Raw genomic sequence first — 26,239 nt, forward strand, 5'->3', positions numbered from 1 at the left:
GTTTTCTTGCATAATTGCTGTTGTTGGTTTTTTTACATCCAGTTTTTTTAAATTATGGTGCGTCCATATCTTACGTTGTGTTGCATAGTTTTTGATTTCTGCATTGTAAAAACATATTAATGCACTTTTTTCTGCCAGTAGAAAAGTTATGGCCTTTTCAGTGCGTTCCTTGAGCTTTTGCAGTTCTCGGCTCACACTTGGGGCCAGTGTTCAACCCCCAAGAGTTAATATTAATATAGAGGGTATTTTGTGATTGAATTTTGATTACTCCCACCTAACTATCCATTGTAACAGATTTCAGACAATGAGTTGTTGGTTTTATATGGAACCAACTACTGCATTTTGTATGTACAAGTTAAATCTAAAGGGTGTAGTCTTGCTCTCCTTTGAGACCTGTTGCACCAAAAACCTCAAGTACTCTGAATTTTTTCATGTATCTGTGGTCTCCAGCTGGCATCCAAAATACTTAGTAAAGATGGGTGATTGAGATAGCTTAAAAGCATATGAAAATAAGAAGAGACATAATAGTTTACCACTGAAAATAGCCTAAGGCTAAGCAGGTATTTGAGGGTTGAATCTAAACACAAAAAATATTTAATAGACACTTACTGCTTATATCCAGTTTATTTTCAAATAAAATAATACTTTTTTTCCTGTAGGTAATATATCCTCCACATTCAAAACTCACAGATAAAGAGGTAAGCCATGGTTGCTGTATAAGTACATAATTTGTTTTTAGTTTAGTAATTTCAGGAGATATAATGGCTCTCTTTTCTTTTTCCCCACCCTTTAGAAAACCAATATATGCTATTTGTCTTTTCCAGATTCTAATTCAGGTGAGTGCTTCCTTCACTCCGTAGTCGTCAGCTGTTGGACTAAGCTCTGTTAAAACAGATAGAATTTGACAGTATAAATTAATGGTTTTAGATTAAATACTTATACGAATATCTTAATATTACAATACAGACAAGTTGCAAATAAGGTTAAATATAAAACTAATTGTCTGTGTTGCAGTAAGGTCAGAGAACTCTTTATTTTATGTAAATGAAATATCAGGAATGTGAATGTGTAAGACCTTCCAGGTGACACACATGCGCATGTTACAGAATACTTTGCAAGAGAAGAACGAACATCTTGATCTCGCTTTTAAACAAAATAACAACATTGTAACTATGGAGAAGTGTAGGCACAGGATTTGAATGGTTCAAATGGAAGGGATATGGAACCATCTTCTCATGAAGGAGTAAATGTATATTTTCTAAATTTGTAAAAGCAAACCTGACTTTTAAATTCAAAAGCATTTAGAAAGAACAGTTATGAAAGGAAAACCTAGGCTATCTTGTGTCTTCTGTATTCTTGATGCCTCTGTTGCTGTCTGTGGTCCTGCTTACTAAATTCTTCTTTTGTGTAAACTTCTACTGTTCCCCTGCCAAAGAGAAGTTGGAGGCATGTGGCTGATGGCTTGGACCACCTGCAAAAAATATATGGCAGAAGTACAGACACTTCCTTTTACATTTATTTCTTTACAAAAGTCAAAACCTGTAGTAACAGACTTTTCCCTGTATCTGCTCTTACTCTGTGCTGTTTGTCGCTCTGAAGCATAACAGCTCTGATATGGGGGGATGCAGATGTGTGCTTTTAATATGTGTGTGATAATTCTACAAAATATCTTGGCTTATTTTCCCCCTTTGTCTTAATGTTATTAAAGTGAAGATATTTTCTCTGTTCTCGATATCCTGTATGTAAATAGAGGAAGAGCTTCTTTGTTATTGAAGGAGAAGATGAGTTGACTGTATCTTCTTACTTCCATTGTTAATGGTTATAAATCTGTCCAACCATCAAAAGGTGTATTGAAGGTACAAATAATGCGTTAGGAACAAAGGCTGACTTTTTAATTGTGGGGTTTTTGTTTTGTTTTGTTTTTAAATAAGAGTGGTAATAAAGTTATTTTAGGCAGAATAGGTATATGTAAGGAGGGTTTACTTTCAGGAGGAAAAAATCCCCCTTTTTTGCTTTTTATGATATCCCCATTAAGGTTCTTGATCATGGTTGGTAGGCTGAAGTTACAAATGATATAGAGGGATTACCTAGGTAAAACCTGTGTTCTGTAAATCAGCTGGGAGTGTATGCTGTTATGATTTATTTTTCCATCGTAGGCCATAATATAAAAAGAAAACCTTTGTGTAATATAGCAGTGAAGAAAGTTACTAGCTGGCAGCTAAATTTGATCAGTAACTTTTTTTTTCTTTTTTAAGTGTAAATAGGTGTCATTCTAGGACTGGTAGCGGCTATGAATTATGGGGGGGAAATGATTTTATAAGGTACTAGATAATAACACTTGTGTTTAAGCTAAGTTTCCTAGTAGTTATCTTTAAAATAATGCTTTTGCCTTTTTTGCCTGGATAGTTGTATAAAGAATAGATATTTACCAATCTTTTCAAATTCTACATACCAGAATAGCTTGTTACATAAGAAGCCATCATATTCTGAATGACATTTCAACCTATTAATGATAAAGGGTATTTTACATTTTACTTTTAGGTCTTCTGTGTATAGCTTTTTATAATAGCCGCTTTTTTTTAATCTTCTTCTTTGGATGAGGGAACTAGCTATGAAAACTTGGAGCAAATATTTAGTGCTTTGTTATTGGCATATGCTGTAGTTTTTCTTGTTATGATTGGATCCATATTGCCACGCACTTGCTTTCATTACCTGTTTGAATTGAATGGTTATCCCATCACACAGCATTTTCCTGGTTTTGGTTTTGTCTTGGTGCATTGTGGGTTTCCACAATTTATTAATCCACACTGCCAGTTGCCCAGCCTGGGAATTTGACGCAGGATTTGAGCTGTCTGTGTTTGCTGTAGCAGTATGTATGTGGCTGAAAGAGAAGATGAAGTTGAGCTGTTAAGTCTGAAGAACGGTTATCTGGAGAATGGAGCAGCACTGGCTGGTGTCAGACAGGACAGCTGTGAAGAGTTCAGATGATCAGTAGTGATTTTTTTTTTTTCCCTGGAGGTCTTTGCAAATTATGTCCAAAAGATGTAAGAACAAAGCACTAATGAAGGAGTTAAATTCAATATGGAGAAGCAGGTGTCCTTTGCCAGCTGGAGACTTACTGCTGTAACAGTAGCTGTAAATTGAATAGTAGATTGGTTTTTATAGTCACTTACATGAACGTTTACGTTGTTACAGTGAAGGCAGTCTGCTTACCACAGGTTGGCAATGCTCAGGAGGTTGTCTTTCAATTGTTGATGTTCATGTTAGTAACACTACATTCCGAAGGGACTTTTTTTTACAGGTTTGCTAGAATGAGTAATGTACCTGCGTGCTCTTAAGATTCTAACCGCCCCCCTTATCACTGTTCTCGAGAACAGTACATTCTGTTCAGCTTAAATAGCATCTACTTGAACTAAAAGGGAAGAAGGTCCAAAAAACCTTTAACAACATTTGTAATGGCGAGAACACAGCTGTGAGAGTGTCAGTGATACAAGTTCTGATACTTCAGTTCTCATGTTCCACCTGGAGAAAGTTTCTTCAATATCTGATATAAACTTAGCCAAAACTTATTTTGGGACTGTAAATGGTCAATATACTTAGTTATGTTTTTATTTCAGAAATTAATTTTGATAGAAATGAAGGGATACTTTGCTCCTTGGGAGTATTACTAGGAAGTAACTGCAGAAAACAGAGTGAAATTGAGTATTAGTTTTGCAACTTTCTGAAATACTGAGTCTTAGGCCTGCACATGGAGTTATAAGAGATCAGCATAATATACTCTTACGGTGTGACTTCTGTATTAACCACTTGGTGTCAGGAAACAGTTAAGTGCAGTCAGTCAACTGACGGCCAATGACATGTTAACATAATCAGACCTATATAGACAGACCAAGAAAATGTATAATAACAGTTGGAGGACAGCCATTAGGAGAGTGGCTTAAGGACATGACAGTCTAATGAACTCACCGTGAGGCAGAGTGACTTTTTTTTCCTTGTCAAAGGTAGGCTATTTACTATTGCCAAAGATACCAAATCGTTCACTTATACAAATACAAATATATAAATGGTTGCAATAGCAGGGCACAATAGCAGTGCAAGATGAATGAACCAAAACTATTTTACCTGTTTGCCTGTAGACAAGTCCTCATGTTAAACAAGGCTCAAACTCAGAACACTGTCTATTTGTTGTTTATCTCATCCCCCTACGTAGGTTGCCTTGGAGACACACAGTTTTGTTTTAGATTTCGACGATCTCCTGGAAGGAAGGTCTCATTGTGTTGTTTTCTGGACCAATTGGACAGAGATCTGCCAGTTTACTTAAAGGTTGGAAATATGAAAAAATGAAGTTAATTTATTCTGGGTAATGTTAATTTATGGGTCTTCACTGTTAAATTTAATGGTAGAAAAACAAAATCTCTGAACTGGATGTCCTGAAAGACAAAGCTCAGCAAATGTTTTTTATTATCATGTCATTATCATAATAGTTAACAGAACTAATTATTAGTTAATTATTCTTTAAGTTTCTTTCACTACTTGTTTTGAACTGCAAGGAATTAAATTGAAGAGCAGACCTATTTTGCTACTGACTAAAAACCTGTCGATGAAATTGTAAAAACCATTACCGTACTGGAAATCTGAAGTGCTTTATAACATAAAAAAAAAAGTTAAGATGTCTCCCTCTGTTTCCACCCTTCATTTTTTGAAGATGGAGCAGTTGTCTGACAGTGGTAGTGGCCAAAAAGTTGTTCTCACCACGTCCTTATGGAATATTGAGGTCTTTATGCTAGTGGGAGTCTGATTCTTAAGCTCAATTTAGATCTGTTTATGTGGCAAATACTTGAATTCCTGTTTGTAGGAAGGATGAATCTGATGTTTTGTCTTTGAAACGTGAGAGCATGCTTCCTTAATGCTCCAAGAATCTTTTATAGAACTAACATATTGAAAGACTAGTTTTTATCTTTTCAAGTCAGGGCTTTAAGGTTTTTAACTGCTAAAATCTTTTTAGTTCTACTTTGCAAAATTATGAGTCTTGATTTATTCCTCAGGAAATTAATTCTATTTTTGCTTTCATGGTGTGTCAGGGGAATGTAGACGTAAAAATAGTAAAGCCAGAAAGCACAGCTGTTCCCACACACTGCTGTTTTCTTTTTGAAGTACTTATTAAAAAAATAATGTCAGTAAACAGCGTAATCCTTCCAGTTTATCGTATCTACTCAACTTTGGAGCTTGCAGGGAAATTAGCTTTTTAAAATGCATATTGAATGCTTCAGAAAGAAGGGCAGTATCAGGTTGTTGCGTTGAATTCTTTCCTTTCTTTTGCAGAAAGATCCAGCGTACTACTATGGCTATGTATATTTCAGACAAGTTCGAGACAAATCATTAAAAAGAGGCTATTTCCAGAAGGTAATTTCAGCTCTCTTAGGAGAATAATAATTTGGAAATTAATTACTTTTCAGTGACCTCAGAGGAGCAGAAAGAGTATCTTGCTCTCTTAACTAAATTAACTGTTGATTTATAGTGAATTGGTCTAATTTTACATCAACTATGCTATGTTCCAGCTGCACTGTCAGAACAGAATTTTTTTGTGTGTTTAAAAACAAGAAGTTGGGAACTGCTGGGAGTTGTTTCCTTGCAGTTGCCTATAGTCAAATGTGTGGTTGGCTTGCATCTGTGGGAAAAATCACACTTGACATTCTCTCAGGATAGTCAGTAGAACTGCAATAGAACTGAGGGAAAGGGTTAACTTAAAATTTTGTTTTTGTTTTGTTACTCTTTTTTCTAGTCACTGGTCCTCATCAGCAAACTACCTTATGTCCATCTCTTTCGCACCATGCTTAAGCAAATAGCACCAGAATATTTTGAAAAAAGTGAAGCTTTCCTGGAAGCAGGTAGTGGAACTATTATGTTGTTCTGGAAGAGCTCCTATATTTCTTCAGCAGAAGTATGTGATATTAACAAACAATGCTGTCGCTTTCTAGTTTGCATTTCTGTCTTCTTGCAGGGTAGAGGGTTGAAACTTTAGCAAACTAGTGTGATTTCTAGATCATTGACCAGAGCTAAACTAATTTTGGATCCTCCCTGGGAGAGTTGAAGTTCCCCCCTAAAAAACATCTAGGGTTTTGTTGTATGTTTCAGGACCAGCTGCTCAGCCGAAGCGGCTGATGTCAATCCTTTGTGCTCTTCACAAATGGAGTCCTTTTGGGCATTCTGACAACTTCTCTTAAGCAATTGTACAAATGTCATCTTATATGGGGTTTGTTTGGTTTGTTTCTGGTTTTGTTTTTGGTTTTTGACCAAAAGGAAGAAGCAGCAGAGCAGCACTGGTAACAGGTGTCTCAGCCCTACTGTAGAACTTTAAGAGCCAGAGACGGCCAACTGGGAAAGTTATTCACTCTTTGCCCAGAAGTGCTGTGTTCTTTGTACTGTGTCTGCCCTGTATAACATTCGTGGGTTTGGCTTCACTGAGCAGCAATTTGTGGAAACCATTCTTGATGAAGGAATTGTATTTTTAATCACCTGTAGATAAATAGGGGTTTTTGACAGGTTGTATTATGAACAGAATAAGCTAGACAGCTAGCTTTTTCTTTAACTACTTGTGTTTCTTTTCTACAGTACCTAATGTACATAAATGTGTGTGTTGTCTCAAAGTTTCTTAATCTGTACTTTCATCGTTTCTCATACAACATTTCTTCAACTAATTGCGAGTCTGGTTGCTACAAAAAATGGAAGATGAGGATACTGTTTTCTTCCAAAGAAAAACCTTATAGTTCTAATGAAATAATACATTAAGAATGTCAAAAAAGCCGTAAAATGTTTTTAGAGCTTAGAATGATCAAGAGATAAGTAGAACAACAGTTCTAATTTAAAATTGCAGTGTACACAAAGCTGGATACAATATCATGGGTTATAGCTTATATAAAGTAATTATAAATTATATTTTTTTTCTCTCTAAGTTTGTAGCGATGTTGATCGTTGGCCACCACCAATTCCAGGGAAAATATTGCATTTGCCTATTATGGGCATTATAATGAAGGTAAATACTCCTGCACTTATTTTTCTCTGAGGGTGTTTTGCCCTCTCTTTACTTTATAGGTACTCACTGTTTTCTGCCTTGTTTTCAGTGTCTCATACTTCAGAACAGGAATAGATGTACACTCCAATCAGAGTGAAGGTCTGGGAGATCTTAATCAGGTTCCTGGACTGGGGGGAGGAGGGGCGGATCTTTTCTGGTGCATAGGTTAACATGTACCTTTTGTAGATACTAAAAAGCAATGTTTCAATACAACTACTAATTGTAGTGTCTGTATTAGCCTTCTGGAATACGCATTCTAGGAGACTTTAATGCTAATTATATGTGGCAAATCAAACGTTAAGTGACACTTCAAAATACTGAGAATTAAGTTCCAGTCAAGCAAATTAAATATATTGATGAAAATCATTCTTCTGTCTGAAGTTTGACAAGTAAAAATATTTTCTGGCTTACACACCAGAAATGAGTTTCTTGGTCTGTGGATAATTTTCAGTGAAAGTGAAATATTTCTGAAGAAAGCTATTAAGATGTATCTAGTGCATGGGGAGGAACTGTAGAGGTGAAGAACTGGGCCTCTGGGAACCATAGCATCTTCATATGAAATGTAATTAAATGCATCTGATGGATTCAGAGGTCACTGTCAGGTTCTTAGCAGGTACTCTCGAGTTTATGGGTAGACATGTGTACATCAAGGAGAGGAAGGAGAAGTTTCTGAAGCTGTTCTGAAAGCTCAGATTTAATAAAGCAGTGTTGTGGATGCTGGATGGTAATGATGAGTGTCAGATAGGTCTTGTTTGTCTATTCCCTGCATTTATCTTATCAGTAATCCTTATCTGTGAGAGGTGAAATGGTGTTCCTAAACTGAGTGAGGCCGTAATTACTGTTGTCACGGATATTGTCCCTGGTGGTTGGGTTTTTGTTTTGGTTTGGTTTTGTGGGGGTTTTTGGTTTTTTGGGGTTTTTTTTTCCTCCTTACACTGCTTGGGCAGGCGGTTTTAATTGTTGTGTATAAATTACATCCATTTGGGTCACCAGCCTCAATATGATGAAATTTGTGCTACTCAAGACTTACACATGCAGACTGTGAGGTCAGAAAACTATATTTGTTGTTCAGCCTATTTGGATCCTGGGTCATACCCGCCAGGATGTCTGATGTTTTAGGAGAGGATTTTTTCTAAAAGTAATTCTGTACTACCTTAAAATCCCATAACCCTATTTCTCTCCAACATTTAAACTTACTGTTATTGAAATTATTGTAATAGTTGTGACTAGTGTTATCAAGTCTTTTTTAACTGAAGTATAGCTTTCATATTCTAATATTCAATTTTCAGTGCAGTACTACATAGTATTGCATATTGATTCCTGTAGCAATGATCTGTAGTCTGCAGCTATGTATTCATTGTTATGTGGATGTTCTATAGAGTAAATAACGGATCCTACTGTAGTGTAGCCTCTTTAAATGTTACATCCTGTCTGTAAGTCAGCATTTTAATTTTCTGCTGAATTTGATACCAGGGGAAAAAAATTATCTTTCTCTTTCTTTCAAAGTTGCGGATTCCAACATATCGTGACAAGCCTGGAACAACGCCAATAGTACAGAATATGCACCAGGTAGAGATAAGATACTTCTGTTGTGTGTAACCCCAAGACAAAGCTAAATATCTGCCTTCATTCTTTTAAACGTCTTCATAAAAGATTGGCAGCAAATCCTCATATACTTTGATAATAATGAAATCCACAGTCTTTGAAACTTGGAGTAGAGGAGTCCAGAGTTGGATTCTTCACAGAAAAGGTGTTCTAACCCACTTATCCCAAGTAGTTTAGAAGAGGGATGTCCAGCTCGTGGAAGAGGATAGTTGGCTGACAAAATTACTGAACTTGAACATGCTTTTAATGGGTGAAACTATACTAAACTGGGGCTTTTTTTTGTGGATGAAGACTGCATTAAAAATCTTTAGCTGCAGAAAATTGATATCAAACAAACCTATCTGTGCCTTCATGTGCTGCATGACTGTTGTTTAAAACAGCTTCAGTATTTCATATCTTCTGGACCGGAAGTCGCATGCCTGTAAGTTGTGTGTGTGTTGGGGGAAATCTTGCTTCTAGCACACAAAATTAGTTCCTTGTGGAGATAATGTAGTACGTAGTGCAGTAGTGGTAAATATTGTCTGTAAGCATTTAAGGGCAACTATTTCATTTAAACCTAGGTATTCTGCTGACTAAAAAACAAGCATTGCGGTGTCTTTTAGGCAGATGCTCAGATCTCCATGGCTTTACCGACTGTTCATGAAGTAGATCTTTTCAGGTAGGAGTTTGGACTGGTTTATTCCTAGTTGTGAATTCCCACAAGTCAAAGATTTATGATGGTTCCATGGCACACATCTCATACCTTGCAAGCTAACATGTATCAGTATTGTTTTTAATATTATTTTTCTGTAAAGCTGGCTAAAAACAATTCAGACAACATGCTGGCTGAAACTGCAATAAATAAGCAAGTTCATTAAATGTTCCATTTTACAGGAGTATTTTATATTTTTCAGATTACTATTAAATACTACTACAAACTTTTCTTTTATCCAGTTCTTGATCAAATACAGATTACTTCTGGTTATGTTAAGTTTTCTTCTGGTTGTTAAGTGTATTAAAATACCTCAATCTGTTTTTAGGTGTTTCTGTCCAGTGTTCTTTCACATTCAGATGCTTTGGGAACTAGTATTGCTAGGAGAACCGCTTGTTGTGATGGCACCATCACCATCAGAATCTTCGGAAACAGTCTTGGCACTTGTTAGGTAAATGTAGTGGAGCTTCCTAACTAATGACCAAGTGAGTCATTGTAGATTGCAGTTGAGTGCAACTTCATTTGATCTGAATATAACAAAGCATTACAAACTTTAGATTTGCTTGTTTCTGTCATGAAATTTTGCACTGTATACGTAAAACAAGCCTATCCTCTTTCTACCTTGCAGTTGTATTTCACCATTAAAGTACTGCAGTGATTTCAGGCCATACTTTACCATACATGACAGTGAATTCAAAGAATATACAACTCGCACACAAGCCCCGTAAGTAAATTAAACTTTGTTGTGAAGGTATTACTCAAAGCCACTCTTAGCCATACGTTTGTTTTAAGATACTGCTTAACTGTCTGAATCTCTACCATTAGAGAGTACATTTAGACTTCTTATAGATAAGATATATCTTACAAAGTGCGTTAATCAGCTGTTTTAAGTTTTCACTCCAGTTAGACAGGATAAGGAAGTTATGAAAAAATGTCATAATTAAACAACGTTTGAGCTTCATACGATACTTGTGCACAGAATAAGAAAAACTGCAAATATGAAAGCAAGAAAAGTTTTGCTTTGCCGTAAGGGTTTGTCTGTGCAACATAAGCTTTGTAACAGCTCCTTGGGAAATTGTTCTGTAACTGTTTTTATTACTTAAGTAATTACTAAACAAAGTGACTTCTAGAATTCAACATCCGTACAGTTGTTTTGTAAAGTTAATCCAGTCAGTGTCCTAGTTGAGACATGAGTTTAAAAAGGAAATATTTCTTCGCTAAATTTGTTGGAAAAAATGTTGTAAATAATTCAGAAATTAAGATTCTTTTTTTTAAGAGTGTGAGTCTACAAAAACAATTCTGTTCAAAACTGCTTTAAGGATACACTTTCACCCTTTTTTAAATACTGCTCTTATTTTGAGAGCATACACCAATATTTCTGATTATGTATTACTTAAATGTGACTTTATTTGGGAATGTAGTGCATGTGTTAGGTTCATTGATCTTTTTATACACAGTTTTTTTTTCTGATGTCTGAAGAGGCAGTGATTGTTGTGTTGGGCTTTTTGTTTGTTTTGTTGGTTTTTTACTGTATTTTTTCCTCTCAACGAAATTAGTGTCAGAGATACAGCAGTGGAAAAACATACAAACATAGGCATTATGTTTCAGATTGTATTCCATGGGAATGGTTATGCTGTATGCAATTTAATTTCTAAAAATAATTCCATGAAGAATTTGGTTTAACTTTAGTAACCCATGTTTAAAAATTGCATCTGCTCCTCTGTAGCAAAATAGAAAATGTTCTTCAGTGTGTATGTTAGTATTTGAAATAGAGCTAGGATTGCTCTTTCTTAGGGAAAATGAAAAAAAGTTTAGAAAGACTGGAAGTAGGCTTTTAAAGCAGTGGCTCTAAGAAGGGGAAGAATCCAGATGATGCAGATTCTGTATATTTTATTACCTTTAATGAGAGGGGAGCAAGGGGTATTTTTCATCTTGATGTTTTGATTTATCATGCTTTTTCAGAAATCTGTGGTTTAAAATCAGAATTGTTTCTGATAAATATGATAGATTAAGGCTCCTAAAAGTAACCAAATAGACTTGACCAATAGTCTTGCTGTTATATCACCAGTAGCAGTGAAACAAGATTCCTCATGATTTGCTACCAGTTTACCTTGACCTGGAGAATTATGGGCTTTTGTGTGTGTGTAAATGAAAGCCTTACTTGACTTTAACCCTCCAGTTAGGAAAGGAATGTCAGTTTGCGTACATTGGCTAAAACCAATTGTGTGTGAAACTTGTTTTTTGGTTCCCACAAAACAGGCATGAGAAGACTTAATAGTTGTGTTAAGTTAGGCTAGACTTGAGTCATTCTTGGGGAGAACGAGAGTGCCTATTGTTTGGGTTCTTTTGAGGCTCAGTTTGTTTATTATCTTGATTCTTAAGACATGACCATGAAAAGGGCATAAGATAAAACATAGTAAGTTGATTTTTTCAGAGTACAACAAAGGAATCTGTTGAGACCTTTTTATGGACAGTGGTCTTTATCACTGCCTTGAAAGAGAGACTGTAAATCATGTATGATAACATTGAAAAATCATGAACAACATTTGCAAATCTCAATGAATTTAAATCGGTAATGCAAATGAGTTTAACAGGATTATAGAAACAGCAAAAAAATAATGACACTGAATTCAGATGAGTAGGGAAAAATACGTAGTATCTGGAATAAAATGTTTTCAGGTGAACATGCTTGAACAGCAATAAGACTTGAAGTGATTTTTCTGGTGAAGGTTGAATCAGTGACAAGCAAGAAAAGACTTCTGAGAAACTGTTAAACTTCGGTGCTGCTCCTTTAAAGATGGATGGAGAGATGAAAATGGCTGTTTCTGTAGCCCAGACATTATACTAGGCTACAGAGCTGTGTGATCAGACTTTGGTCCTCTCTGGGAATGCTTAGTAAGTTTTTATACATTAAATGTAGTTATAATTAGAAAGTTGAGGGAGGAATGAAAGAAATGTTTGTAGGTTAATGTAGAAATTGATGCCTCGTTGCGTCGTGATATAGCTGGAAGAACTGAGTAAACATTTATTGTTTTTTCTCCCCACCTTGCCTTGAGAAACAGGAAACTTAAGGATGGTGTCCAGAAAGTGTTAAAATTTGGGATTATTAAAACCAATCTGAAGAAATGAGGATAACCTATTTTAATATGGCAGTTCCAGTGAGGCTTGCAGTTACACTTTATCCTTAGCTAACAGTTTCCTGTAAAATGGATGACAGCCACTATACTGAAAAATATGTTGATATTTCATCATATTAGCACTATAAATCCCAAATTCTGCAGCCCTATGCTTTAGCAGCAGCCCTATGCTCTTACTGCCTCTTATTCTCCGGGTGCCCCTATGCATCCTTGATGCATTCTAATCACAGAGTAGACAGAAAAATCTGACAGGTTGTGAGTTGGGGCACAATGCTATCAATTGCTTGTGTTTCATTACTTAATAACTGCTTTTTAAACAAAGAATGCTAAAGTGTTGGAAAGGAAGTAGAATATTAAGTGTCTCTTTTTCTTAATCATGTCTGAGTGGTAGCTCTACAAGAAGGCTCATGCAAACAGCAGCCATGTTGACATGCACATTCAAGTACTGAGAGTTTGTCATAATCAAGCCTTGAAAAACAGCAATTTGTCTTTCAAATATGGGTCAGATTTCTGCTCCTTTAAAAAACAAAAACAAAAAGAACCAAACAAACCCCTAAACCACCACAAACAAAAAAACCGCAACCAAACCAAGCAAACAAACAAAAACTCCAAACCAAGCAGATAATAAATCAGATAATACCCTGTTCTCATCATTGCAGATGCGTAGAATTTAGCAGAAGATGCTATTTTTATTCACCACTACTGTTTGGACATTAAGATACAGTCATCTTGCTATTTGCTAAAATTAAAAAACTTTGATACAAACAGGCTGTGCTCTTACACGCAGCTTAAAATCTAAGTCTTAAATGCAAAACGAAAATAATAGTTAAGAATTAAAGTTGACCTTTTGTATTCATTAAGACAGAAGTTCTTACTGTCATATTTTAAACATGTCATTATTTTTCTAGACCATCTGTCATTCTAGGGGTGACGAATCCTTTTTTTGCTAAAACACTTCAGCACTGGCCTCACATTATCCGAATTGGAGATATTAAACTTCCAGGTAAAGTACAAATATCTTCTACAATCCTGTGTGACAAGATCTGTGTGCTTCTTTATAAATAAACATGTATAATTTAGTTCAATTAATTTAGTTTAATACTAACCAAATCCTCATCGATATAAATCTGTCAGGTGAAATTAGCCTTTTGAGTACTGTATGTCTTGTATTGCCAAATCTAGTATATTAAGTGCCAAAGGTGGTAATACTCATTAGTAATAATGTTTTACCTTTTGCACAATCAGCTTTTGTATCTCTACCAATAAGGCATTAAAACGGGAAACAATTTACTACTGATGTTAATTTTAGGATGAGTAGAATGTAATAAATCTGCACTGCACAGCAAGTGCACAGAAAGTAAAATCCATATGAAAGCTAAGTTTGAATGTGTCAATAATATAAAAAGTTGTTGACAGTATTTTGATAATATATTTCTAATCTGGCAATATTCCAGTAATTACTAATTGTTCAAGTTGGACTATTTCCTTACATGACTGAGCAGAATTTCAATGTAATCTCTGGATAACATGTCAATTGCTAGCCTGTAATAAAATACTGCAGTACTCTAATTATTAGATGAAATTCCCGAATGCAGCTGTTTGCTGTGACAGGTTCGCTATTCTGTTCTGAAAGTGGGAATGCAGAAATATCCACTTAGGATAATACACCATGAAATTCATTTTTGTAGAATAAATTACATTCGATTTCTGAATACACCAAATTAATTATGGATTATATACTGTGTTCAATATAAGTAGGCAAGGTTTTGCTTTAAAATATCATGCCTGTCCATGCTTCAGAATACCTGTGGGGGTTTGGGGTTGTGTGTGTGGGAGTTACATAGCTGCTGTGTAGTTAAGGTTTGGAAAATAGAATTTTAATTCAACTATTAAACCTCTGCAAAGCCATATACACAGGTTGCCTTCAAATTCGATACACAGTTTCAAGTATGAAATTCTAAAGTTTTGGTGCAGCTATGTGAAATGCTTATTCAGGAAGTTCTGAGGATGTATCTGTCTGACCTGCCTTTAAAAATTTAAGTTTTATTTCCTTAGGGACAAAGAGAGGGCTTGTCACTTTTGTTGTTTGTTTTTTTAATTTTTCCTTTTCTCCCCACTCTGCAGTTTCAATAGCAATTTATACTATTACCTTTTCTGAAGTCGAGCATCCAACTAGAATCAAGAGGAAGTTTCTGCTGAGGCTGCAAGACTGGTAGCAGAGTTTAGGGTCTTCTGGCTGGAGAGGGATATATTTGAAAAACAAAACAAAAACTTAGTTTGGCCTATGAAAAAGGAGACTTGAATTCATTCTCTCACAACACTTAGTCCATAGCTACTGTTTTAATTTCTTACATACAATTTTTATTTTGGCCAGGGTACTAAAGATTTGTTCCTGAAAGCGTTTTCCCTAAGGGAACAAAGGAAGATGGAATACAACTTGAAATTAATGAAACAGTTGTTCACGCCTATGTAGTTAGTATTTTTCTTTGGCTGCTTTGATTCAGAAGGTTGTCCTTTTTTTTGTTTGTTTTGGGGGGTTTGGTTTTGGTTTTGGTTTGTTTTTCTTTTCCACAGGGAACACTTAAATAAAGTGAAAAGCCTTTATGCTGTTGTTCATATGTTTACTGGATGTTTCTGGATATATACTTGGATGCTTGTCAGTGTTTCTAATGCTTCTCACAATATTAGATACTTTCTTTTAGGAGACTATCTGTTTCTGAAGATCAGTGCAATATATAGCACATTAACTGTAGTATCTAGTAAAAGGGATGGATATTTCAAGTAAGGTGGCTTTAAATGTTTTGGCAGGTGAAGTTCCAAAGCAGGTGAAAGTGAAAAAACTGAAGAACCTAAAAACTTTGGACTCCAAACCTGGTAATAAATTGCTTCAGAGTTAAATGACCAGTATTTTAATTTCAAAAAGCATACTCTGTTTTCCCTTTGGCTATATGCTGCTTTTTTTCTTTAGGTGTTTATACCTCTTACAAGCCATACTTGAACAAAGATGAAGACATCGTTAAACAGTTACAAAAGGTAATACTGCAAGTCTCTTCTTAATGGAAATTGTTTGATGTACTGTTGTACACTGTTTTCATTTAAGGCTGAGCTCTGCCTACGTAACTGAAATGGAACTAGATGCTTATTCCTTTGCCCCAATTCATAACTGAATCAATAGGTGTACACCGTCCTTGTAGAAGGGCTGCTGCCTTGTTAGCAGTTTCTATAACAACATGAATGGTAGAACTCAAGAAGTTATCTTAGTAATTCAGAGAATTTAAATGATTGATCATTTCATCTGTTTTTGGTTTTCCACTCTCTGGCATCCCCCTCTACTCAATTTGGTCTAGAAATTTCACACATGAGGTGTGTAAGAATCAGAGATTCCAAACTTTAAGTGATCTGCACAAGTTTGTTTATAGAAATTTTTCTTTCTTTGAATTTCTTTACATGAAAAAAAAAATCAGCAATTGAATATCCTTTCATGGTTCAGGGTAGGCAATGCTATATGTAAGCTTATGGCAAATGAATACAGAAACACTGGAATAAATATTTTTTTTAAAAAACCCACAATTATTTACATATTTTGGGGTTACAGACTTATTGTGATATTTTATTTCTTTTTTTAAAGGGTGTACAACAGAAACGTCCTACAGAAGCACAGAGCGTGATTCTTCGGCGATATTTTTCGGAATTGACGGAAAGTTTCATTATTCCATTAGTGAGTTCTTGGACTAATGGGTTGTTTACATATGTAATATGGAGTAGCTTTCTAAGTCCAGTAACTATCTGGTAACTAGCAGTGTACCCCTGGGGTCAACACTGGGTCCAGTCCTGTTCAACATCTCTGTTAGTGATCTGGATGATGGGGCACTGTATACCAGCAGCAAGTATGCTGATGGTACAAAACTGGGAGGAGTGACTTACACACCAGAGGGTTGTGCTGGTGTTTGGAGGGACCTCAACAGGCTGGAGAAATGGGCTGACAGGTACCTCATGCAGTTCAGCAAATAGAAGTGGAAAGTCCCACGCCTTGGAAGGAATAAAGCTATGCAGCAGTATATACTGCGGGCCACCAGGCTGGAAGGCAGCTTTGCAGAAAAGGTTCTGGGGGTCCTGATGGGCATGAAGTTGAACGTCAGCCAGCAATATGCCCTGGAAGCAAAGGTGGCCGATGGCATCCTGGGCTGTGTTAGGAGGGGTGTTGCCTCTAGCAGGTTGAGGGGGGTGATCCTTCCCCTCCATTCAGTACTGGTGAGGCCATACCTGGACTATCATGTCCAGTTCTGGGCTGCCCATAATGAGGGGAGAGAGAGCAAGCTACTGGAGAGAGTCCAGTGAAGGGCCACTAAAGTGATTGAGGGGCTGGACCATCTTTCATATAAGGAAAGGCTGAGAGAGCTGGGACTGTTTAGCCTTGGGAAGAGAAGGTTCTAGGGGGGATCTCATCAATGTATATAAATATCTCAAGGGATGGATGTGAAGAAGATGGATCCAGGCTCCTTTCAATGGTGCCCAGTGACAGGACAAGAGGCAGTGGGCACAAACTGAAACACAGGAGGGTCTGTTGACCATCAGGAAACACTTCTTACTGTGAAGGTGACTGAGCACTGGAACAGGTTAGGTTGCCCAGAGAGGTTGTGGAGTCTCCACCCTTGGAGATACTGAAAAACTGCCTGGGCATGGTCCTGGGCAGCCTGCAGGTGTGCTTGAGGAGGGGGGAAAAGAGGGGAGTTGGACCATATGACCTCTAGATTTCCCTTCCAAACTCAACCGTTTTGTGATTCTGTGAATAACATTTGAGCTACAGAAATGTACCATTAAGCTATGTAGTGACTTTTCTAAAATACTGTAGTCTTACATTTCTTTAATTACATACTTAGCAAAAAAAATTATGAAGGCTGTAGCTTAATGTAAAAAATTAAACATATACCTAGACAAAGTGTTCAGATATCAAAAAAGAATGCTGCTTTGTATATGTTGCTAGACTGCATTTTCAGATGTGTGCTTGCGATGTACTGTGTAGCATTAATGCAAAGCAAAACTGTGTGTGTATATTTTAACATGGATTAAGAAGAAAATTTCTTCAAGCCTTCCTCAATACTTGGAACCCCAGTCCACTGTTGATTTTTTTGTTGTTGTTTGCTTTTTTATTCCCCCCCCCCCCCCCCCATTTAAGTGTAACGGTGTTTCCTCTGACTTAGAGAAATGTCAATTTTGGAAAAGTAGAGTTGGAAAGTACTTTGTAATGAGAAGAGCTCTTTAAGTGTATACTCTTGTAGTAATTTGCTGTGATAGCTATGGGGATGCTACAAGGTAATCTTACTATTAATATGTGAAAGATCAACGAATTCAACTGGTAAAGTAGACTGGCTTAAATTTTTTCCCTTAAATATTTATTCTGCCTTCTAGTGGTAGTGCTTTTCAATGCAAATCACTAAAGTTTAGAGAATTTTTCCCTTTCCTAGTCATATTTGTGCACTCACTGCTGTTAATGCTTAGCATGAGAAACTATCTAGCATATCTGCTCCTTTCATCTGCCTTGCCCAGGAAGAACATTTCTTTAGTTGTCCTCTAGGCAATTAATTTACTTCTCTTCTTTGCAAACTTAGTTATCTTTGCAACTCCTTTTTTAACATATGTTCTATCTGACTTTCAAAGAACAATGTCTGTCTCTGAAGGTAGACAGTTGGGTTTTGTTTTGGTTTTGTCTTTTTGTTCATTGATTTTGGAGTTTTTTTGCCATTGGATTACCTGCAGTAGACAAATTTCAAATTTCAGCAGTCGGACCTCCTTGTGCAGTTGTTTTATGGCCTCAAGACAGCTGTTTCCTCAGACTGCTGCAATATCTGCAGGATTTTCAAATCTTGTACCTATGTCAAGCATAAACAGAGGTTACAAGAGACTTGAGAAAAAGGCAATGTCTCCGCTTTGATTAAGAGTATCTAGAACTAGCAAAAGGATTATTGTGAAGCTCAGATTTTTCTCTGTAATTTCCTGTCAGGAAATGTTGATGGCCAACATGATGTAGCAGGGCCTACAGACTTTGCTTTCTCTTCTTACCTGGTGTCAGTTTTCATAATTATTACGCTGTTTCAGAAAAAAATGGGTAAATGAAATTTAATATGGATGACTGTTTCAAATGGTTAAATACCCTCAGGGGAAAATCACGTATGCAGAGCTCTTCGCTAGATCATAAAATCAAAGATAAATGTAGGTTAACTGGGACATCTGATCCATTCCCACTGCTTAGAACAAGGCCAATTTGACTATATAGCTAAATATCAAAACTTGCTTTACAAGTATGGGTATAAACTTTTGGACAAATTCAACATACTTATGTCCCCTGATTCTAGAGAAGGCTTTGATCATTATCCTCATGCGTTGTCTTTCTCGGAGGCAGTAAATACAGCTTCTAGATTACTTGTAACTGCAATGGTCATGCACAGTACTGTTCTTTACCCAAGCCTTGGATTTTAGAGTATAAGACATTTTCATGATTATCTGCTGTTTCTTAGTGTTAGTCTGCTTGGCAATAAACCTGATACAGTTTTACATCCAGGGGTGAAAATCCCCAGACAAGGTGGAAAGCTTTCAGTTTCATGTCTTTTTTTTTTTTTTTTTTTTGGGGGGGGGTGTTGTTTGTTTTTTTGTTGTTGTTTTAAAATCAACCTCAGCAAAGAGCCTCCAGTTTTCATTCTAAACAAATGAATACTGTGTTTAGGTTGCTGAATGCATGCAGATTTGCAGGCTTTGAATTGCCTTGACTTGAAATGAAAATTTGTCATCTGTTTTCTAATTTGTGCATTAAGATAATGATAAATATGTTCTAATATGCTTTTACCTAGCATTTGGAAGTATGAAATCCAAGTAATCATCGACTTCACCAACTCAAAAAGTTTTGCGTGAAGTTAAGTAATTTCTCTGGGCAAGTGTTTAAAATTGGGAAGTGATAGCTCAGGCATTGGATGTTTACGTATCAGCTGCCCCATTCTGAGCTCTCTGAATGCTTTTTGTGGGTGACCTAAACTTTTCATCGTTTTAGAGCATGCACGATCAGGTCCAATTTCTGTCTGCAAGAATTGGAACATCCCTAGACACTTGTTTGTCCTTGGGTGTTTTTAGAGGAGTTTTTCCTTAAAATTTGTCTTTCCTGTTCTTTTGAGACAGGACAGACACGTAGGATGAACCTAAAACCTTTCCCTAGTATTCCCCCCATCTTGCTCAAACTTTTATTTCAGGCAAGAAACTCTAATAAATTTTCTGTCATAAATCTTAAATTTGTAGGGCGAGATCACCCTTTACATTCTCTGCCACCAGAGAAGTATATGGGGGGGTATCCTTTTTTTTTTCAAAAGATAGATCTAGACTTTTTGTGCTATTGAAGCTGATTATGTTCACAGATAAAAATGTATGGCCATTTGCATACAAACACTTTCAAAATGTATAGCAGCTTGTATTGATGTACTTGTGTGAGCTGGCAAGGTGGAGCTTCCTCCTGTCATCAGACCTTGCACTTCAGTGGTGGCCTTGCCGAGAAATGTCTCCACTACTCATACATTAGCTAGTCTGTTGGGGCTCTAGCCATGCCTCTGCCAAGCATTGCTACTGCAGAGATGCCTGCAGCTGATAACAGCATTTTGTAGGTTAGTTCTATATGTAATGTTTATATGAGGGACTCTAAAAATCACTTCCGAATACTTGATACAAAGTGGGATTACTGTTTGGAATCACCCATGATATGAAGGTACCTGTGGACTGCCACCAAAGAAAAGAGAGATTATTTACTTGTGGCTGGAGTTCAGGATATATATATTCCATGTATATGTTTGCTTCCTGTCCTCCTTGAATCTTGCTGACAAAGTTCTGCAGTTGGGAAATACAAACGGTATTAGATAAGCTCCTCATGCTCTCATGTGGTAAATATGCATGACCCCACCCTGTACCAATACTTAGAAGAGAAAATGCTGTGGTCACAAGTGATAAGTAAATGTACACGTGGATTGTATATCTTTTAATAGTGGTTATGCAAACAACCTTTCTTTTTCCTTTCCCTAGGAACGTTATGTGGCAAGCCTAATGCCTTTGCAAAAATGCATATCACCATGGAAGGTAAGGAAATGTAATTTGAATGAGCTGGAAATTGGTGATTAGAGAAAATGGTTACGGTAAGCTAATGATTTTTTTTTCCTTTCCATAGAGTCCACCACAGCTGAGGCAATTTAGCCAAGATGATTTCATGAGGACACTGGAAAAAGCAGGACCACAGCTCACATCAGGTTTAAAAGGAGACTGGATAGGACTTTACAGGTCATTTCTCTCACCAGCATAAATGAAGTTACATAAATGAAGACAAACCCATAACACAAACACTCTTTTCCTGAGCAAACTTGTTATCAGTATTGATTTGAATAAGACTTGCTTTTAGAATATATGCTTTAATAGGAGTTGATAGTGCTTAGTATACTTTACTAGCTTAAATCTGTTTCTCCGTAACCCCTTAATGGTTTTCATAAGATGCTACTAATACTACAAGTCTCTGTATTATTTGTGGCTTTATTTCTGATTCTAACTTGATTCCTCCTTCTAGTCAAACACCAAGATAAAAATGAAGATATTTCAAACAAAGCCTAGCCTTTTTTTTCCTGACAAAATTCCTGATCTTTATTGTTTTTCAAACCCTTCTTCTTTACATGATTTTCTCAATCCTTCTCTTGATTAATAGAAGCACCTGTTATACTCCATTTCAGAATATTATGTTGTTTTGAAAGTAAACAGAGAAAGGGTCCTAATACCTTATTCAACTTCAAACATAATTACATTTGATGACTTAGAAAACAGTGCTATCAAAATTGTAGTTTAAATATAAAATGTATTTTGCTTCGGTGTTTTACCAGGCATTTTTTGAAATCGCCCAACTTTGATGGTTGGTTTAGGAGCCGGCAAAAAGAAATGACACAGAAGCTGGAGGCCCTTCATTTAGAAGCACTCTGTAATGAGGTTAGAAAAATGTGTACTTACAATTACATTTATCATCTTGTAATAAAAATATATTCTCCCTCAAGTCAGTTTTACTTGTACTGTTTTCACTGCTTGAACATAAAAATGTTAATAATTTTTGTCAACTCTGATCTAGGAAAACACAAATTTGTTAATAAAGTACAAGCTAGAACTAACAAAAGAGACACTATGAAATGCAGTATGCTTGTCCTTTTGTTTTCTTGTGCATTTTGAAATTGAATATACCCCCAAGGGGGGAAGAAACCACGGTTTTTCCTCTTATTTGATAATGTTATTTCATTCAGCTTCCTTCCTTCCTTGGTATTCCAACACATTTTTATTTGTGACATAGTTTCTAGCTTTGAAGGTATAAACTCAGTGAGTACCATAGTAAATTGACAACTAATTAGATGTGGATAGTAAATAAGCCTACAACTGATTCACAGTAATTGAAAGCTGAGAAGTGAAATCTGTTTATTGATATATAACAAAACGCCACAGAAATGATCTTATGTTGTAAGATCCGTTCTTTGCTTAAGAAGCTGAAGTGGGTATTGGTATAATTTGAGTCGGAACAAGTGATAAAGAAAGGTATCGCAAGAGGAGAAGAGATTGTACAACTAAAGAGGGAATAGGAAGAAAAAAATAAGTCAACACCACAGCTTTAAAACAAAAAAAATTTGTGCTGGTCATCTTGAAAAAGCCATTGATCCCCACCCCATGCCTTGTCAATTCCCAAACAGTGTATTGTAGCAACTCAAATAGATTGTTCAGTTAGAGCAGCCCAATAATTTGCATGACAATAGCTAGGTCAATTATATCACCTAGAATATATCCAAATGTGTTTGACACTAACTTACTGCAAAGAAAAGGGAATGTGTCACAAATTTATTACTAACTCTGCTGCTTATTAGCTTTTTCTTTTGATTCAAGTATTAACATCTTTCAGTATGTGAGGAAATTTCTTTAACATGTGAATAGTAAAGGGGTAGGGGAACAGAGCTTCCATAACAAAATTCATTTAATGAGTATCTCATTGTGCTGGCAGATCTGATTTGGTAAACATTCACTGTCATTTTGTGTTGTAGATGCTATTTTTGAAACTGAGCCTGTTTTGGCATGATTTTATTTTTTTTTTATTTGTTTGTGTCCTAGTCTCCTGTTTTGCTAAGTCCTGGGCAAACATGCAAATAAAGCAGATTTTGCAGTTCACAGTAGAGACAGTACATGAGTAAAATGAGTTTAGTAAATGGCATGAGAATAAGGAAAAGCAGAAGATCCATTCTGAACAGTAGGTGTAAATTAATACTACTTTTGAAAATGATATATGTTGCCATGATCATGTCAATGCTTAATTTTTGTTCTTTTAGAACTTGGTTTTCTGGAGTCAGAAGCATACTGAAGTAGAAACGGTGGATCTTGTCTTAAAATTGAAGAATAAACTGGTAAGTGAATTGAACATGGTTCAATTTTGCCGGACTTAACTAGATAAAAATATTTCATAGTTGTGTTTACAGGTACTTAAACGAAAATATTCTTTAAGATTGAGGTAGCTCAAGGATCGGTCATTCAGGTTTTTAAACCAAAACCAGTTCATTTCAGCCATCACTGAAGAGTTAGCTAGCTTCCCAACATCATCCAGCTATGTTGGAAACCGTTGTGCTGGTCGTCTTTGTTTTAAAACTAGTTGCAACTTTGTGACCGATCAGAGATGGAGCAAGGCTGGATCCTCTGGGAAGCAGAAAACTAAACTTTCTTGAGATTATTGAAAGCCCAAATCAGTGTTAGCTCATGCTGTTGTGTGGGTGTTGAGGAAAGCTACTATTGTCCAAATTCCTACTCAGTTGGCAGATGAGGAGTGAATTTTCTGGTTTCACTAATATGTCACTTTGGTGTGTCTTACCTTGCATTTTTAGTAGAAATCACTTTTTCTTGTACCTTTGCAGTTGCAGGCTGACAGAGAACAGCTTCCTGTGAAAACTGACACGCTGAAAAAGCTGCAGATGCACATCAATGATATTATACTAGCACTTCCAGATGACTTACAGGACATCTTGCTGAAAACAGGCACAACATGATTTCTGCTGGGCTTTCTTTTGTGCAGAAAACAAAAGGCAAATGTAGTTTCACAGAAGGCAGTGGCTTACCAACTTCAGAACACAGCTGTAAATAGTATGTTAACACTACAAATGGACTGTGCTAGTAGTACAGCCCATTATACTATTTTCACTGTTTTTTCTACTTAAATACCAATGCAACTAAAGGAATTCCTGTGTCTAATAATGTTTGAAATAAGTGCTCTTAAAGAAAAATCTGTGGGCATATGAAACTATACCACAGTGTAGGACCACAGTGCAGTGCTGGCATTGCAGAATGTCTTATAATTGGTGCTGCTACACCCAATCCTGGTAACTCAGGGGTAAGCAATATTGATCCTGTTATCCTGTTCTGTCCTGTTGATGTAGTATCTGATTGCTTCCCCCTCCCCCCCCCCCTTGTAGTTTTCATCTAGTGCTAAGCCCAACTGGCTTATTGTGTGACTTGGTCAGAATACATTATAGTTGACGTATTTTACTGGTAAATCATTGCTTTCAAAACTGCTTCAGGGACAGCTGAAATAATCAGATTGGTTCTTGACTTTCTTCTTTTTCCTTCCTACCATCCTTCCAAAACCATATTAATTTAGTATCTTTAAAGAAGAGAAGGCAGCTGACAAAAATTTCCTGAAGTCTCTTCCATTCAATATCAGTTAATTAGGGTGCTCTTAAATCACATGCCTTAAATATAAAGTAATTGTGTACTAATCAGTAGTTTTAAACTGCTGACATTCAGGATTTAAAGTGGATTACTAGTGTAAATGAAGTAAGCAGTATTCATCACAGGGAATACACACATGGTGGTGTGTTTTTAACTCGGTGATTTCAGTACAGTTAGCTGATACACAATCTGTTTCAGCTGGTGATCGTAGCAGTCAGCTCCTGTAATAAATATTTTATATTTTTATTTTTTTTACTTATACCTGTAGGGTGTTTGAGGAGGTAATAGGGCTGGAGGGAGATGATGTTGGCTTCAGCTGAAAAAAACCCTATGGAAAGGTCGAACTGTGTCAAGAAAAGATTGTAGCATGAAATTATTCTCAGTATGTGTATATAGCAGACATGCATAAAGAGTAATTGCCTCTTGCATATTAAGCAACAAGAATGTGATGTTTTTCCTGAACACGTTTCAGTGGTATATAAGAACTCAGCTGCTCCACATGCAGTGTTGTACTTTTGACCAGTTTGAAGTAGAATAAACTTATTGCTAGAGTGTACACGCAGCGTACACTTTTATATGACAAGTGGATCACAGTTATTAAAAAAAATATCTGCTTTTAAGTGCTTGGATAGAATTTTTAAAAATTTGCAACATATTCCTGCTACAAGAATATGCTTTTGTATGATAAATATTTCATACCATCTTTCTAAAAATGTCTTATTTAGATATAAAGTGTCACAACGGTATTTTTATGAAAATATGTATTTTAATACTGATATGGTTTGTATACAATTACTCATTACCAAAAGTTTAATGTATCTTTTCTGTTACTTAAACTACACCACTTCAGCATTAATTCCTAACTTAAAAATTTTTTGCACACCTGATGAATAACCTTTCTAATCCAGAAATTAGTAAGTGGCCATTCTTATACTAAATTATCTTCAATATTTAATCTGGAGCACTGTGTAGTTTCTTGGAACCATGTAGACTGGTAACAACTATGATAACTGTCACATGACTGCAAGTATGTATTTTTGTAAAAGGAAATAAAGGGTTTGCTATCTCCCCCCCCCCCTTTGGAAGTATGTGACTGAGATGATAGGTGTGATTTATTTGTTTTCCCCCTCTCCTTTGTAAGCAACGCTGCTCAGCAGCTTGTAGACACTGCTGCTTAGTCTGACTTTATGAAGCTGTACCCCTTGGGTGACCAGAAATACCTGATGTGATGGAGTGGTGTTGTAGTTTGGTCATGCATTATGGTTGTAATATGATAGAGCTGCAGGATCATCAAGAAAGCAAAGGGCAGGGACTGGCTTCTAGCAACATTTTTCCAATCTTCAGTCTGTTTCCTGGACACATCTGAGAGGCCCTTGAGGAATATGGTAGTGGGAAATAAACTGCAAGCAATGCTCAATTTGGGTTTCTTCAATGGAGTTGGTATTGGTTTGAATCCCTGAATAACTAGATGCTTAAACAGAACTAGAATCATGTTCAAAAGAAAGGCAGAATGAAAAGTTATACTATGTTGTTTGCCGTGTTCATAAGTGACTTGAACCACCATTACAAAAAGCATTACAACTGGACCTTAACCTATAACTGCAACTCTAAGCAAAATGTAGTCACAAAAACAGGATCAGTCTTTTCCTCATGGCAGGTTTATGATCTTGTCCTGTCTCCCTGCAGTCCTCTCACCCTGAGCATGCATATTTTGATGAGGGATGCTTCACCCATTCGTAGTGTTGCAGCAGAGGAATTGTATTGGCTGCAGAAAGTAGTTGCCAGCTTTGCAAGCTGGAATTTTCCTATCTGTGGTTTTGGTTTTAACTCAATGGGTTTAAAATATAGATAACGAACTTGTACTAACCCTCATTCAGTTGAAGATTGACGGCTAAAGGATAGTGCAAAAACCTACAAGTTTCAAAAGCTTTGCCTCAGTCTTAATCGAACTTACATATATTTTAAATTGTATTTTTTTAT

General features: G+C 36.3%; 1 protein-coding gene and 1 long non-coding RNA gene across 4 annotated transcripts in view; one reads left to right on the forward strand and one right to left on the reverse strand.

The window, feature by feature from the left end:
• DENND6A (DENN domain containing 6A) overlaps positions 1–25,326 on the forward strand; it is a 28,481-nt gene extending 3,155 nt beyond the window's left edge. For both annotated transcript variants that reach the window (XM_064453842.1, XM_064453843.1), the window contains exons 2-20: positions 660–698; positions 794–836; positions 4,211–4,323; positions 5,323–5,403; positions 5,783–5,888; positions 6,954–7,033; positions 8,579–8,641; positions 9,280–9,335; positions 9,697–9,819; positions 9,997–10,092; positions 13,414–13,508; positions 15,314–15,379; positions 15,474–15,538; positions 16,134–16,223; positions 20,561–20,614; positions 20,703–20,812; positions 21,400–21,502; positions 22,873–22,947; positions 23,449–25,326. In XM_064453842.1, coding sequence (XP_064309912.1) covers positions 660–698; positions 794–836; positions 4,211–4,323; positions 5,323–5,403; positions 5,783–5,888; positions 6,954–7,033; positions 8,579–8,641; positions 9,280–9,335; positions 9,697–9,819; positions 9,997–10,092; positions 13,414–13,508; positions 15,314–15,379; positions 15,474–15,538; positions 16,134–16,223; positions 20,561–20,614; positions 20,703–20,812; positions 21,400–21,502; positions 22,873–22,947; positions 23,449–23,580 — 1,590 coding nt within the window. In that variant the 3' untranslated portion in view covers positions 23,581–25,326. The remainder of the gene's footprint in view (positions 1–659; positions 699–793; positions 837–4,210; positions 4,324–5,322; positions 5,404–5,782; positions 5,889–6,953; positions 7,034–8,578; positions 8,642–9,279; positions 9,336–9,696; positions 9,820–9,996; positions 10,093–13,413; positions 13,509–15,313; positions 15,380–15,473; positions 15,539–16,133; positions 16,224–20,560; positions 20,615–20,702; positions 20,813–21,399; positions 21,503–22,872; positions 22,948–23,448) is intronic.
• Positions 629–22,875, reverse strand: LOC135313827 (uncharacterized). 2 transcript variants are annotated; one of them, XR_010373321.1, is made up of 7 exons: positions 21,524–22,875; positions 20,291–20,368; positions 18,257–18,375; positions 14,655–14,741; positions 2,713–2,881; positions 1,330–1,471; positions 629–882 (listed from the first exon to the last, which is right to left on the reverse strand). It is a non-coding gene; the product is annotated as an uncharacterized LOC135313827 (long non-coding RNA). The 2 variants fall into 2 exon arrangements; XR_010373320.1 differs by lacking the exon at positions 21,524–22,875 and having other exon boundaries at positions 20,291–20,707.
• Positions 25,327–26,239: the final 913 nt, after the last annotated feature.

This window comes from Phalacrocorax carbo, chromosome 6 (assembly GCF_963921805.1).
Source record: "Phalacrocorax carbo chromosome 6, bPhaCar2.1, whole genome shotgun sequence".
NCBI lineage: Eukaryota > Metazoa > Chordata > Aves > Suliformes > Phalacrocoracidae > Phalacrocorax > Phalacrocorax carbo.